Source organism: Bombina bombina, chromosome 4 (assembly GCF_027579735.1).
Source record: "Bombina bombina isolate aBomBom1 chromosome 4, aBomBom1.pri, whole genome shotgun sequence".
Lineage (NCBI taxonomy): Eukaryota > Metazoa > Chordata > Amphibia > Anura > Bombinatoridae > Bombina > Bombina bombina.
Window position 1 is genome coordinate 62,558,347 of NC_069502.1, and position 13,918 is coordinate 62,572,264.

General features: G+C 38.2%; 1 protein-coding gene across 1 annotated transcript in view; it reads right to left on the minus strand.

Moving 5' to 3' along the window:
• OTOF (otoferlin) overlaps window positions 1–13,918 on the minus strand; it is a 742,062-nt gene that overhangs the window by 97,418 nt on the left and 630,726 nt on the right. Inside the window, exons 31-33 of the mRNA XM_053709494.1 lie at window positions 9,133–9,162; window positions 8,084–8,209; window positions 7,009–7,075 (exon numbers count right to left, since the gene is read on the minus strand). Of these exons, the coding sequence (XP_053565469.1) occupies window positions 7,009–7,075; window positions 8,084–8,209; window positions 9,133–9,162 (223 nt within the window). The remainder of the gene's footprint in view (window positions 1–7,008; window positions 7,076–8,083; window positions 8,210–9,132; window positions 9,163–13,918) is intronic.

Sequence of the window (13,918 nt, forward strand, 5' to 3'; positions counted from 1 at the left end):
GGGCAGCCACCATTTTGTAGGTGGGACTGTGGGTGTTGGTGGGTGTGTCTGGCTGAATGAATACATGTATTGTCTATGTGTGCCTGTGTTTGCTGTATATGTGCATGTATACACATATTGTCTATGTGTGCCTGTGTTTGCTGTATATGTGCATGTATACATGTATTGTCTATGTGTGCCTGTGTTTGCTGTATATATGCATGTATACATGTATTGTCTATGTGTGCCTGTGTTTGCTGTATATGTGCATGTATACACGTATTGTCTATGTGTGCCTGTGTTTGCTGTATATGTGCATGTATACATGTATTGTCTATGTGTGCCTGTGTTTGCTGTATATGTGCATGTATACACGTATTGTCTATGTGTGCCTGTGTTTGCTGTATATGTGCATGTATACATGTATTGTCTATGTGTGCCTGTGTTTGCTGTATATGTGCATGTATACACGTATTGTCTATGTGTGCCGATGTTTGCTGTATTTGTGTGTGTATACATGTATTGCCTATGTGTGCCTGTGTTTGCTGCATATGTGCATGTATACACGTATTGTCTATGTGTGTATGTGTTTGCTGTATATGTGCATGTATACACGTATTGTCTATGTGTGCCTGTGTTTGCGGTATATGTGCATGTATACACGTATTGCCTATGTGTGCCTGTGTTTGCTGTATATGTGCATTTATACACGTATTGTCTATGTGTGCCTGTGCTTGAGTGTGTTTTGTGCCTGTGTTTGAGTGTGTTTGCTGTATATGTGCGTGTATACAGGGAGTGCAGAATTATTAGGCAAGTTGTATTTTTGAGGATTAATTTTATTATTGAACAACAACCATGTTCTCAATGAACCCAAAAAACTCATTAATATCAAAGCTGAATAGTTTTGGAAGTAGTTTTTAGTTTGATTTTAGTTATAGCTATTTTAGGGGGATATCTGTGTGTGCAGGTGACTATTACTGTGCATAATTATTAGGCAACTTAACAAAAAACAAATATATACCCATTTCAATTATTTATTTTTACCAGTGAAACCAATATAACATCTCAACATTCACAAATATACATTTCTGAAATTCAAAAACAAAACAAAAACAAATCAGTGACCAATATAGCCACCTTTCTTTGCAAGGACACTCAAAAGCCTGCCATCCATGGATTCTGTCAGTGTTTTGATCTGTTCACCATCAACATTGCGTGCAGCAGCTACCACAGCCTCCCAGACACTGTTCAGAGAGGTGTACTGTTTTCCCTCCTTGTAAATCTCACATTTGATGATGGACCACAGGTTCTCAATGGGGTTCAGATCAGGTGAACAAGGAGGCCATGTCATTAGATTTTCTTCTTTTATACCCTTTCTTGCCAGCCACGCTGTGGAGTACTTGGACGCGTGTGATGGAGCATTGTCCTGCATGAAAATCATGTTTTTCTTGAAGGATACAGACTTCTTCCTGTACCACTGCTTGAAGAAGGTGTCTTCCAGAAACTGGCAGTAGGACTGGGAGTTGAGCTTGACTCCATCCTCAACCCGAAAAGGCCCCACAAGCTCATCTTTGATGATACCAGCCCAAACCAGTACTCCACCTCCACCTTGCTGGCGTCTGAGTCGGACTGGAGCTCTCTGCCCTTTACCAATCCAGCCACGGGCCCATCCATCTGGCCCATCAAGTCTCACTCTCATTTCATCAGTCCATAAAACCTTAGAAAAATCAGTCTTGAGATATTTCTTGGCCCAGTCTTGACATTTCAGCTTGTGTGTCTTGTTCAGTGGTGGTCGTCTTTCAGCCTTTCTTACCTTGGCCATGTCTCTGAGTATTGCACACCTTGTGCTTTTGGGCACTCCAGTAATGTTGCAGCTCTGAAATATGGCCAAACTGGTGGCAAGTGGCATCTTGGCAGCTGCACGCTTGACTTTTCTCAGTTCATGGGCAGTTATTTTGCGCCTTGGTTTTTCCACACGCTTCTTGCGACCCTGTTGACTATTTTGAATGAAACGCTTGATTGTTCGATGATCACGCTTCAGAAGCTTTGCAATTTTAAGAGTGCTGCATCCCTCTGCAAGATATCTCACTATTTTTGACTTTTCTGAGCCTGTCAAGTCCTTCTTTTGACCCATTTTGCCAAAGGAAAGGAAGTTGCCTAATAATTATGCACACCTGATATAGGGTGTTGATGTCATTAGACCACACCCCTTCTCATTACATAGATGCACATCACCTAATATGCTTAATTGGTAGTAGGCTTTCGAGCCTATACAGCTTGGAGTAAGACAACATGCATAAAGAGGATGATGTGGTCAAAATACTCATTTGCCTAATAATTCTGCACTCCCTGTACACTTATTGTCTATGTGTGCCTGTGTTTGAATGTGTTTGCTGTATATGTTCATGTATACACGTATTGTCTATGTGTGCCTGTATTTGAGTGTGTTTGCTGTATATGTGCATGTATACACGTATTGTCTATGTATGCCTGTGTTTGCTGTATATGTTCATGTATACACGTATTGTCTATGTGTGCCTGTATTTGAGTGTGTTTGCTGTATATGTGCATGTATACACGTATTGTCTATGTGTGCCGGTGTTTGCTGTATACAGTATGTGCATGTATACACGTATTGTCTATGTGTGCCTGTGTTTGAGTGTGTTTTCTGTATATGTGTGTGTATACACGTATTGTCTATGTGTGACTGTGTTTGCTGTATATTTGTGTGTATACACGTATTGTCTATGTGTGCCTGTATTTGAGTGTGTTTGCTGTATATGTGCATGTATACACGTATTGTCTATGTGTGCCTGTATTTGAGTGTGTTTGCTGTATATGTGCATGTATACATGTATTGTCTATGTGTGCCTGTGTTTGCTGTATATGTGCATGTATACACGTATTGTCTATGTGTGCCTCTGTTTGAGTGTGTTTGCTGTATATGTGCATGTATACACGTATTGTCTATGTGTGCCTGTGTTTGAGTGTGTTTGCTGTATATGTGCATGTATACACGTATTGTCTATGTGTGCCTGTGTTTGCTGTATATGTTCATGTATACACGTATTGTCTATGTGTGCCTGTATTTGAGTGTGTTTGCTGTATATGTGTATGTATACACGCATTGTCTATGTGTGCCTGTGTTTGCTGTATATGTGCGTGTATACATGTATTGTCTATGTGTGCCTGTGTTTGAGTGTGTTTGCTGTATATGTGCGTGTATACACTTATTGTCTATGTGTGCCTGTATTTGAGTGTGTTTGCTGTATATGTGCATGTATACACGTATTGTCTATGTGTGCCTGTATTTGAGTGTGTTTGCTGTATATGTTCGTGTATACACGTATTGTCTATGTGTGCCTGTGTTTGCTGTATATGTGCGTGTATACATGTATTGTCTATGTGTGCCTGTATTTGAGTGTGTTTGCTGTATATGTGCATGTATACACGTATTGTCTATGTGTGCCTGTATTTTAGTGTGTTTGCTGTATATGTACATGTATACACGTATTGTCTATGTGTGCCTGCATTTAAGTGTATTTGCTGTATTGTCTATGTGTGCCTGTGTTTGCTGTATATGTGCATGTATACACGTATTGTCTATGTGTGCCTGTGTTTGAGTGTGTTCGCTGTATATGTACATGTATACATGTATTGTCTATGTGTGCCTGTGTTTGAGTGTGTTTGCTGTATATGTGCGTGTATACACGTATTGTCTATGTGTGCCTGCATTTGAGTGTGTTTGCTGTATATGTGCATGTATACACGTATTGTCAATGTGTGCCTGTATTTGAGTGTGTTTGCTGTATATGTGCATGTATACACGTATTGTCTTTGTGTGCCTGTGTTCGCTGTATATGTGCATGTATACACACATTGTCTATGTGTGCCTCTGTTTGAGTGTGTTTGCTGTATATGTGCATGTATACACGTATTGTCTATGTGTGCCTCTGTTTGAGTGTGTTTGCTGTATATGTGCATGTGTACATGTATTGTCTATGTGTGCCTGTGTTTGAGTGTGTTTGCTGTATATGTGCATGTATACACATATTGTCTATGTGTGCCTGTGTTTGAGTGTGTTTGCTTTATATGTGCATGTATACACGTATTGTCTATGTGTGCCTGTGTTTGAGTGTGTTTGCTGTATATGTGCGTGTATACACGCATTGTCTATGTGTGCCTGTGTTTGCTGTATATGTGCGTGTATACACCTATTGTCTATGTGTGCCTGTGTTTGAGTGTGTTTGCTGTATATGTGCATGTATACACGTATTGTCTATGTGTGCCTGTGTTTGAGTGTGTTTGCTGTATATGTGCATGTATACACGTATTGTCTATGTGTGCCTGTCTTTGCTGTATATGTGCAAGTATACACGTATTGTCTATGTGTGCCTGCATTTAAGTGTGTTTGCTGTATTGTCTATGTGTGCCTGTGTTTGCTGTACAGGGAGTGCAGAATTATTAGGCAAGTTGTATTTTTGAGGATTAATTTTATTATTGCACAACCATGTTCTCAATGAACCCAAAAAAACTCATTAATATCAAAGCTGAATATTTTTGGAAGTAGTTTTTAGTTTGTTTTTAGTTTTAGCTATTTTACAGGGATATCTGTGTGTGCAGGTGACTATTACTGTGCATAATTATTAGGCAACTTAACAAAAAACAAATATATACCCATTTCAATTATTTATTTTTACCAGTGAAACCAATATAACATCTCAACATTCACAAATATACATTTCTGACATTCAAAAACAAAACAAAAACAAATCAGTGACCAATATAGCCACCTTTCTTTGCAAGGACACTCAAAAGCCTGCCATCCATGGATTCTGTCAGTGTTTTGATCTGTTCACCATCAACATTGCGTGCAGCAGCAACCACAGCCTCCCAGACAATGTTCAGAGAAGTGTACTGTTTTCCCTCCTTGTAAATCTCACATTTGATGATGGACCACAGGTTCTCAATGGGGTTCAGATCAGGTGAACAAGGAGGCCATGTCATTAGATTTTCTTCTTTTATACCCTTTCTTGCCAGCCACGCTGTGGAGTACTTGGACGCGTGTGATGGAGCATTGTCCTGCATGAAAATCATGTTTTTCTTGAAGGATGCAGACTTCTTCCTGTACCACTGCTTGAAGAAGGTGTCTTCCAGAAACTGGCAGTAGGACTGGGAGTTGAGCTTGACTCCATCCTCAACCCGAAAAGGCCCCACAAGCTCATCTTTGATGATACCAGCCCAAACCAGTACTCCACCTCCACCTTGCGTGCGTCTGAGTCGGACTGGAGCTCTCTGCCCTTTACCAATCCAGCCACGGGCCCATCCATCTGGCCCATCAAGACTCACTCTCATTTCATCAGTCCATAAAACCTTAGAAAAATCAGTCTTGAGATATTTCTTGGCCCAGTCTTGACGTTTCAGCTTGTGTGTCTTGTTCAGTGGTGGTCGTCTTTCAGCCTTTCTTACCTTGGCCATGTCTCTGAGTATTGCACACCTTGTGCTTTTGGGCACTCCAGTGATGTTGCAGCTCTGAAATATGGCCAAACTGGTGGCAAGTGGAATCACGCTTGACTTTTCTCAGTTCATGGGCAGTTATTTTGCGCCTTGGTTTTTCCACACGCTTCTTGCGACCCTGTTGACTATTTTGAATGAAACGCTTGATTGTTCGATGATCACGCTTCAGAAGCTTTGCAATTTTAAGAGTGCTGCATCCCTCTGCAAGATATCTCACTATTTTTGACTTTTCTGAGCCTGTCAAGTCCTTCTTTTGACCCATTTTGCAAAAGGAAAGGAAGTTGCCTAATAATTATGCACACCTGATATAGGGTGTTGATGTCATTAGACCACACCCCTTCTCATTACAGAGATGCACATCACCTAATATGCTTAATTGGTAGTAGGCTTTCAAGCCTATACAGCTTGGAGTAAGACAACATGCATAAAGAGGATGTTGTGGTCAAAATACTCATTTGCCTAATAATTCTGCACTCCCTGTATATGTGCGTGTATACGTATTGTCTATGTGTGCCTGTGTTTGAGTGTGTTTGCTGTATATGTGCATGTATACACGTATTATCTATGTGTGCCTGTGTTTGAGTGTGTTTGCTGTATATGTGCATGTATACACGTATTGTCTATGTGTGCCTGTGTTTGAGTGTGTTTGCTGTATATGTGTGTGTATAAACGTATTGTCTATGTGTGCCTGTGTTTGCTGTATATGTGCATGTATAAACGTATTGTCTATGTGTGCCTGTGTTTGCTGTATATGTGCATGTATACACATATTGTCTATGTGTGCCTGTGTTTTAGTGTGTTTGCTGTATATGTGCATGTATACACATATTGTCTATGTGTGCCTGTGTTTGCTGTCTATGTGCGTGTATACACGTATTGTCTATGTGTGCCTGTGTTTGAGTGTGTTTGCTGTATATGTGCATGTATACACGTATTGTCTATGTGTGCCTGTGTTTAATTGTTTTTGCTGTATATGTGCATGTATACACGTATTGTCTATGTGTGCCTGTCTTTGCTGTATATGTGCAAGTATACATGTATTGTCTATGTGTGCCTGTGTTTGAGTGTGTTTGCTGTATATGTGAATGTATACACATATTGTCTATGTGTGCCTGTGTTTGCTGTATATGTGCATGTATACATGTATTGTCTATGTGTGCCTGTGTTTGCTGTATATGTGCATGTATACACGTATTGTCTATGTGTGCCTGTGTTTGCTGTATATGTGCAAGTATACACATATTGTCTATGTGTGCTTGTGTTTGAGTGTGTTTGCTGTATATGTGCGTGTATACACATATTGTCTATGTGTGCCTGTATTTGCTGTATATGTGCGTGTATACATGTATTGTCTATGTGTGCCAGTAGATGTGTAAAACTCACAGTGCTAGTCTATCTTTCATTATACTGTTCATGTATAAATTACTTATTAATAAAAGTGTTACCTCTATATAGGATTGTAACATAAACTTTTCCTGGATAACATGAGTTTATTAACCTTCTATAAATTACCTTCTGCAATTTCCATCTCTTCTTTCTCCTCCGCTTCTGCAGCTGCAGCTTCCTGTTGGCGCAGTTGCTAGTTTTGGATCAAATGAAAGAAGTCCAGGATAAGAAAAGAAAAAGTGAAAAATATTTTTTTTAAAAAAATGAAAAAATGCTGCAACAGCAGAAGGATCAACAATCAGCTGCACGGTTACAAGTAAAATAGATATTCTTGCTATGACTTTTGTAGAAAGATATGTAATTTGTAATTGTGCATAGTTTTTAACGGCAGTGGCGGTTTCAGGAGAAAAGCACCAAACCTTCTATATTGCACTCCCATTGGGCTGAGGAGGAGGGTTAAAAGATAAAATCCTAGTCACTGCACCTGTCCTTTCAGGCTGGCCACCTCCCACAACTGCTTAGCCACACCCCCAGATCACCTGACTCAAAACACCTACAACTCCCCCTGCCCTGACACTGCCTATGGAACATCCGTAACCACGCCTCCACCCACCTGTGAAACTCCCTCAAATAAATTCACGAGTGTTTGCCCCCCCTTAGTAAGGTTTCTGGAGCTGACAGTCAATAGCATGCTAAGACTATAAGGTACCAGCATACTATACCAAGGAACTTTGCAATGCGATGTGTGTTAAAAAAGGCTACTTTTTATACATTGCTCAAGTGCTGATTGGTTACGAGAGATTACATTAGCGCAGTGATTAGTAATGGGTGTGTGTGCACAAGGTGCTGATCACAGTTTTTAAAAGAAAAGAAAGTTTAATTTTTTTCAAGTCTGCATCACTACAACTATTGCTCGGAAGTCTAACAAAAAGTGATAGTGTTTTACTGAGATGCCCATAACCTTTTTGTGGTCAGATGATTAAATGTATCAATTTACACAAAGTAAAAGAAAAAGTGACATAGGTTTTATCTCCCACGTATGCTGTGTATAGGTTTATGCATATTGTTTTTGTGTGCACATAGTATAATTAGTATTGATTCATTTCAATACAGTTTCTAGAGACAAAGAATGTGTTACTATAAAGGCTTTAAGTGACGCATCTAATATACAATGCCACAAGTAGTTTGCCCCACAACTCACCTCTTTGAGGGTTTCTATGGAAGCAAAGTATTTTGACCACCAGTCCAGCATGCTTTCATCTGGTTCCTCCTCTTCAATTTCCTCTCCCTTCTTTTTCTTTTTCTTTTTTTCTTTCTCTTCCTCAGTCTGGAAAAGATCAAGGGATTAAAATGATAAAGCCAAAGACAATTATGTCATCTGCAAGTGGAGTCTGACATCTGCACGTCTTTAATTACGTTGTCAAGTGCATTACACAGTTATAAAGATGATTCATTCTCAAAAGTGTGGCTCATCGTGCCATATAGCATGCTGGCCACATGACCATTTACCCACAATGCTTAGCAAAAGCCATATATTCAGAGAAACATAAACAACTAGGAAATGATTTGGTTACTGCAGACAAATAATGCTGGACTCCAAAAATCTGACAAAGATTCTCAAGTGTTTAATTTCTATACGGTAAGATTAGGGCATGCTATAAATGCAAAATTAATAAAGTTTGCTACTTTTTAATACTTAATAATGCATGGAATTAGTTAAGACCAAAAAAAATCAAACAATTTTAACTCTTTTTTTTTCTTATTCATGTACATAAAAAATCAGGGAATTGAGCAATCAATTTAAAGATGCAAAAAACACTAAAAAGATAAATATCTAGAAAGGTTACAGGAGATTTGGTATCTGTTATACCAGATAGTTATAACATTACCAATACGCATTTCGCAAATTTTGCTGTGGTGTATGGACTTCTGTTTTTCTAATAACAGATGTAGCAATATATAGTATAATATTTACCAATGACTTTCCCTTCTCTTAGGAACAAAAAAATATTATTTTCTCTTTTAGCCATAGGGCGATGTTCTTCATACGGCTTCTGTCATAAGGACAGCAGTGCCTGTGTAATGCTATATTTCTAATCACATGCATTAGACGTGCCACTGGTGAATACTGCTACTTTTACAAAAGCTTTAAAAGTGAACAGTAAAATAGAAAGATTTTACATTTCTGAAATAAAGCATTACAGTTAATTACTTGTGAAAGTGCACTGTGATGTATAAACAGCAACTTACCATATCTACTTTAACAACAGCATCAGAATTCTGCCACACAGAAATGAAACAAAATGGAGACAAAAATCACATTTACTTCAAACAATAATGAGAGAATGGTATAAATGTTACATTGTGACACATGAATATTAATGTCAACATAAAGGCTTAATTGAGTTTGGAACACATAACACACATGGAAAATGATATATGAATTAAACAAAACAACTAAAATGACTTAAAAATAATTAGTGAGATTGTATTATACATCTGTGTATAATATATCTGTGTACAACCAGTGATTATTTATGATAATAAGGTAAACACCTTTATACACCCTGAGTATTGTGTGCAGTACTGGAGGCCGATTTACCAATGACTGGCGGACATGATATGCTGTAGCGTCATGTCCGCCAGACTGCTGAATGCCAACAGCATACGCTCTGGCATTTAACATTGCACAAGCAGTTCTAGTGAACTGCTTGTGCAATACCGCCCCCTGCAGATTGGCCGCTAGCAGGGGGTGTCAATCAACCTGATCGTATAGGATCGGGCGGATTGATATCCACAGCCTCAGAGCAGGCAGACGAGTTAAGGAGCAGAGGTCTTAAGACCGCTGCTTATTAACTTATGTTTCCTGTGAGCCTGAAGGCTTGTGCGGAAACAGGAACATCAGGGGTCAGTCGGCCCTTGATAAATCAGCTCCCATATCTCCAGAAGGATATAAATAAACTGAAATCTGTTGAAAGGAAGGCTATTAAATGGTATATGGTCTAAACAACAAAACTTACATAGACATAAATATGTATAGCTCAGAGGAGAGAAGAGGAGACAAGTGATGGACTTATTAAAACTGATGCTGTCAGAATTTTTCACAAATACAGCAACACCAGAACAAGGGGTCATGATCTCAAGCTGAAGGGTAGTAGGTTCAGGTGTAATTAGCAGGTGTAAGAAGCACTTCTTAACAGAAAGGGCAGATGTTTCATGGAATAAACTTCCATTAGAAATGGTAATGACAACTCATGGGGAACTTCAAGAATGCCTGAGATAAGTATAAAACTATTCTACAAACTAATTAAGCTTATAGTTTATATGAAATTGGGGCAGACTTGATGGGTGTATGGTTCTTATCTGCTACCAAAATAAATGTTTCTAATGCAGTTAAAGGGATGTAGTGGTCTTTTTTTGTAGTGGTCATTTGGTGGGAACAACTTGTCCGCCCAACTTCATATAGAACGGGCAGGAGACACTGTACTGGATGTATCATTACAAACTCACTTGAGTGACTGGTCCTTGCAGCCTGCCCTGTCCACTGATACACTTGTAACCGCTGTCCACTGATACACTGGAAACTGCAGCCCCCCTGCCCACTGTTACACTGGTAACCGCAGCTCCCCTGTCCACTGATACACTGGTAAATGTAGCCGCTGCCCCCTGTCCACTGATATACTGATAACCACGCCCCACCCTGTCCACTGGTACACTGGTAGTCGCTGCCCCCGTGTCCAAACTGCAGCCTGCCCTGCCCACTGATACACTGGTAACCACGGCCGCCCTGTCCACTGATACACTGGTAACTGCAGCCCACCCTTTCCATTTCAAGACTGTTTTTATTATTGCTGTGCCATATGGATATAGGAACCACAATCTGACCCATCTGTTCAGCTCATGGTGCCACCCTCACCATGTTTTCCTGGACACTTATAAATTACACATGCTGCAGGGTGAGCAGGGGGAACATGTATTGAGCCTCTGGACATCAAATGAATAGTGCTGATGAACAGCATAATACATGTTCCTCCCTGCACACCCTAAAGCATGTGTAACTCATAAGTGTCCAGGAAAACATGGCCGAGGTGGCAACCCTAATTACAACCCATTAGAATTGCTGCCATATCTAATGGTAAGAGTGCGCTAAAAGCTTACTACACCTATAATTTGAATATAACTCGATAATCTATGAATAAATTGGTTACAGTGTATTTACAAATCTTAGTAAGAATTAAAATAGATGGTATTTATTGTATAAAATATCAATGATAAAATGTATCACAATGTATATCTGAACATTCATTCACAAGTATATATAAAAATCAAGGTGTGAATGAAACTTAATAAACCTCTTGGTACTAGTTAATCTAAGGTGCACCTTATTAGATTAAATACAATAATAATGCACATTCTATATAGTCAAACATAAAAAGGGTGGATCCACAATAAATCTTCATAAAAAGATGATATACACTTTAAATTCACAATTTAAAAACAAACTAATTGATTGCCAACGTGTATCGCAATGTTGCTGTGGTGACAAATATGTTTTTAGGACTGCCCCTTATGTAATAATTTAGTCCTTATTATAGTCCCAAGTCACTTTGGAAAGAGATTATATTTTTTGGAGTGAGGATTGTTTCTTAACTTGTTTCTTAACTCGTATATAGTTGGAGTTATAATGTTTCAATGAACAATCGTATTCCAATAGACAATGATATCCCAACAGACAATGGAGTCCTACTCACCAAAATCCGAAAGCTTTATAATGTGCTTTCTCCGACCTTACCTCTTCACACATACCCCTCTTGGCAGTCTCGGCGTTTACACTGCCATTTCCGGGTTTGCTGACGTAGTGGTCACGTGTCTGGTGTTTAACCAATCGGGAGGTCGGATTTATCGGCCTGGGTAGTGGAAACCTTGTATACAAGTTGTTACAAATTACTTTGTCGAAGCCTTTAAAATAATGTAGTAAACAATAATAATACTTCACTCGGAGCGCACATGAGCCTTGTGTCTTGCCAGACAAAGAACAGTATAAACGAATCGAATCCTCCTCTTACTTCAGATGATTAGTGACTGTTGAACAGCAAATTCCTTTCTCTTTCAGTGCAATACAGGGCAATTCATCAACATGTTTCAGCTATACAACTTTTTTCAAGATGAACCTGTGATTGCACTTCCTCCTGATTTATAGTCCTTAATTAAAGTGGCAGTTTTATCATACCTTTTTATTTAAAGGGGCAGTCTAATTTGCACATATTTGTTTATAAAAATTTCTAAGTTACGAATCACTTTCCTAAATGTATTCTCAATACTAATTGACACATTATTTCAAAACATATTTATCATATTAGTAGATGACATTAAATTATTTTAAAACATGAATAAGCATTATGTAAACATATAAGACCATATACCATTATAATACCTGGGTTATTGCTAGATATCTAGAGGTAACATATATATTATTATTTACATGCATTTCCTAACAAGTTCATTTAAATAAAAGTATTTAAATCTAATTCAGCATTAAGACCAAATGGTTATAGTGTTTTAAAGTCAAAAATTAATTCTGCTTCGGCCCTTAAAAGTTTATTATTTATATATCCCCCCTCCAATCAGACCTCATTCTTTTAATACCCCAATATTGGAATCCTTTAGTGCAGTGTTTTTCAACCAGTGTGCCGTGGCACACTAGTGTGCCGTGAGAGATCCTCAGGTGTGCCACGGCAGACTGACAACAGTGTGACATATTTTTTAAACTTTGCTTGTTTTTTACTCCCAGTGCAGGGGTAGTTTGTAGGAGGCATGGCATAACAGCACAATACATACAGTATGTGTGTGTTTGTGTGTATGTGTATATATATATGCTGTATTAGGCTACAATGTGTGATTTTTTTTAAATTTTGGGATGGTGGTGTGCCACAGGATTTTTTAATGTAAAAAAGTATGCCACAGCAAAAAAAAGGTTAAAAATTACTGCTTTAGTGTTTTGTGCATGTGTTTCTCTAAAGTGCTTCGAAAGGAGGTGACCCTCAAAACTGTGCTCAATGTTCAGTAGGTGTTCCCTAATCCTGTCCCTTAAGGGACACTGAACTCAATTTTTTTATTTTGTGATTCAGATAGAGCATGCAATTTTAAGCAACTTTCTAATTTACTCCTATTATCATTTTTTCTTCGTTCTCTTGCTATCTTTATTTGAAAAATAAGCTTTTTGTTTGGTTCAGACCTCTGGACAGCACTTTTTTATTGGTGGATGAATTTATCCACCAATCAGCAAGAACAACCCAGGTTGTTCACCAAAAATGGGCCGGCATCTAAACTTAAATTCTTGCATTTCAATTAAAGATACCAAGAGAATGAAGAAAATTTGATAATAGGCGTAAATTAGAAAGTTGCTTAAAATGTCATGTTCTATCTGAATCCCGAAAGAAAAAATTTGGGTTCAGTGTCCCTTTAATGGGCAGGAAGCCTCCCCTAAGTACTGTTTAGAACAGGGACACTGAATTAAGTAAACTACATTATTGTTAGAGCATCTTATCAAATCTTTAATTTTATATTCTTTTTTGTGACTGTGGAAGTGATAATTTTAGTTTTTTTTACTCAATTGGCATGATTTACAATTAATGCATGGACAAAAAACTTCCAATTTGTTACCTGTTAGATCTGTATTATATTTACTATTCTTTTTTCGTGAAAAAGTGCTTGGTGCTAGAATATTTTTTAAATTTCGGACTTTTCTATAGACCATTTTGGGTTTATCTGATAACCATTCTCCTATATATGGATCTTGTTGTAATAGATGCCAATGTTTATCGAGGATACCTCTTAATTTTCTACGATTGATGTTGTTATCTGTTATGAATGGTATATCCAATCTACCTTCATTTTTGTGGGTTGTATTAGTTTCTGATTATTACTTTTATTTTGTAGCAGAATTCCAATTTCTTTTGATCTTGCATCTAGTTTAGCTTTATTTATTTGATCTTGATTGTACCCTCTTTTTTTCGAAATTTTAAATCCATATTTA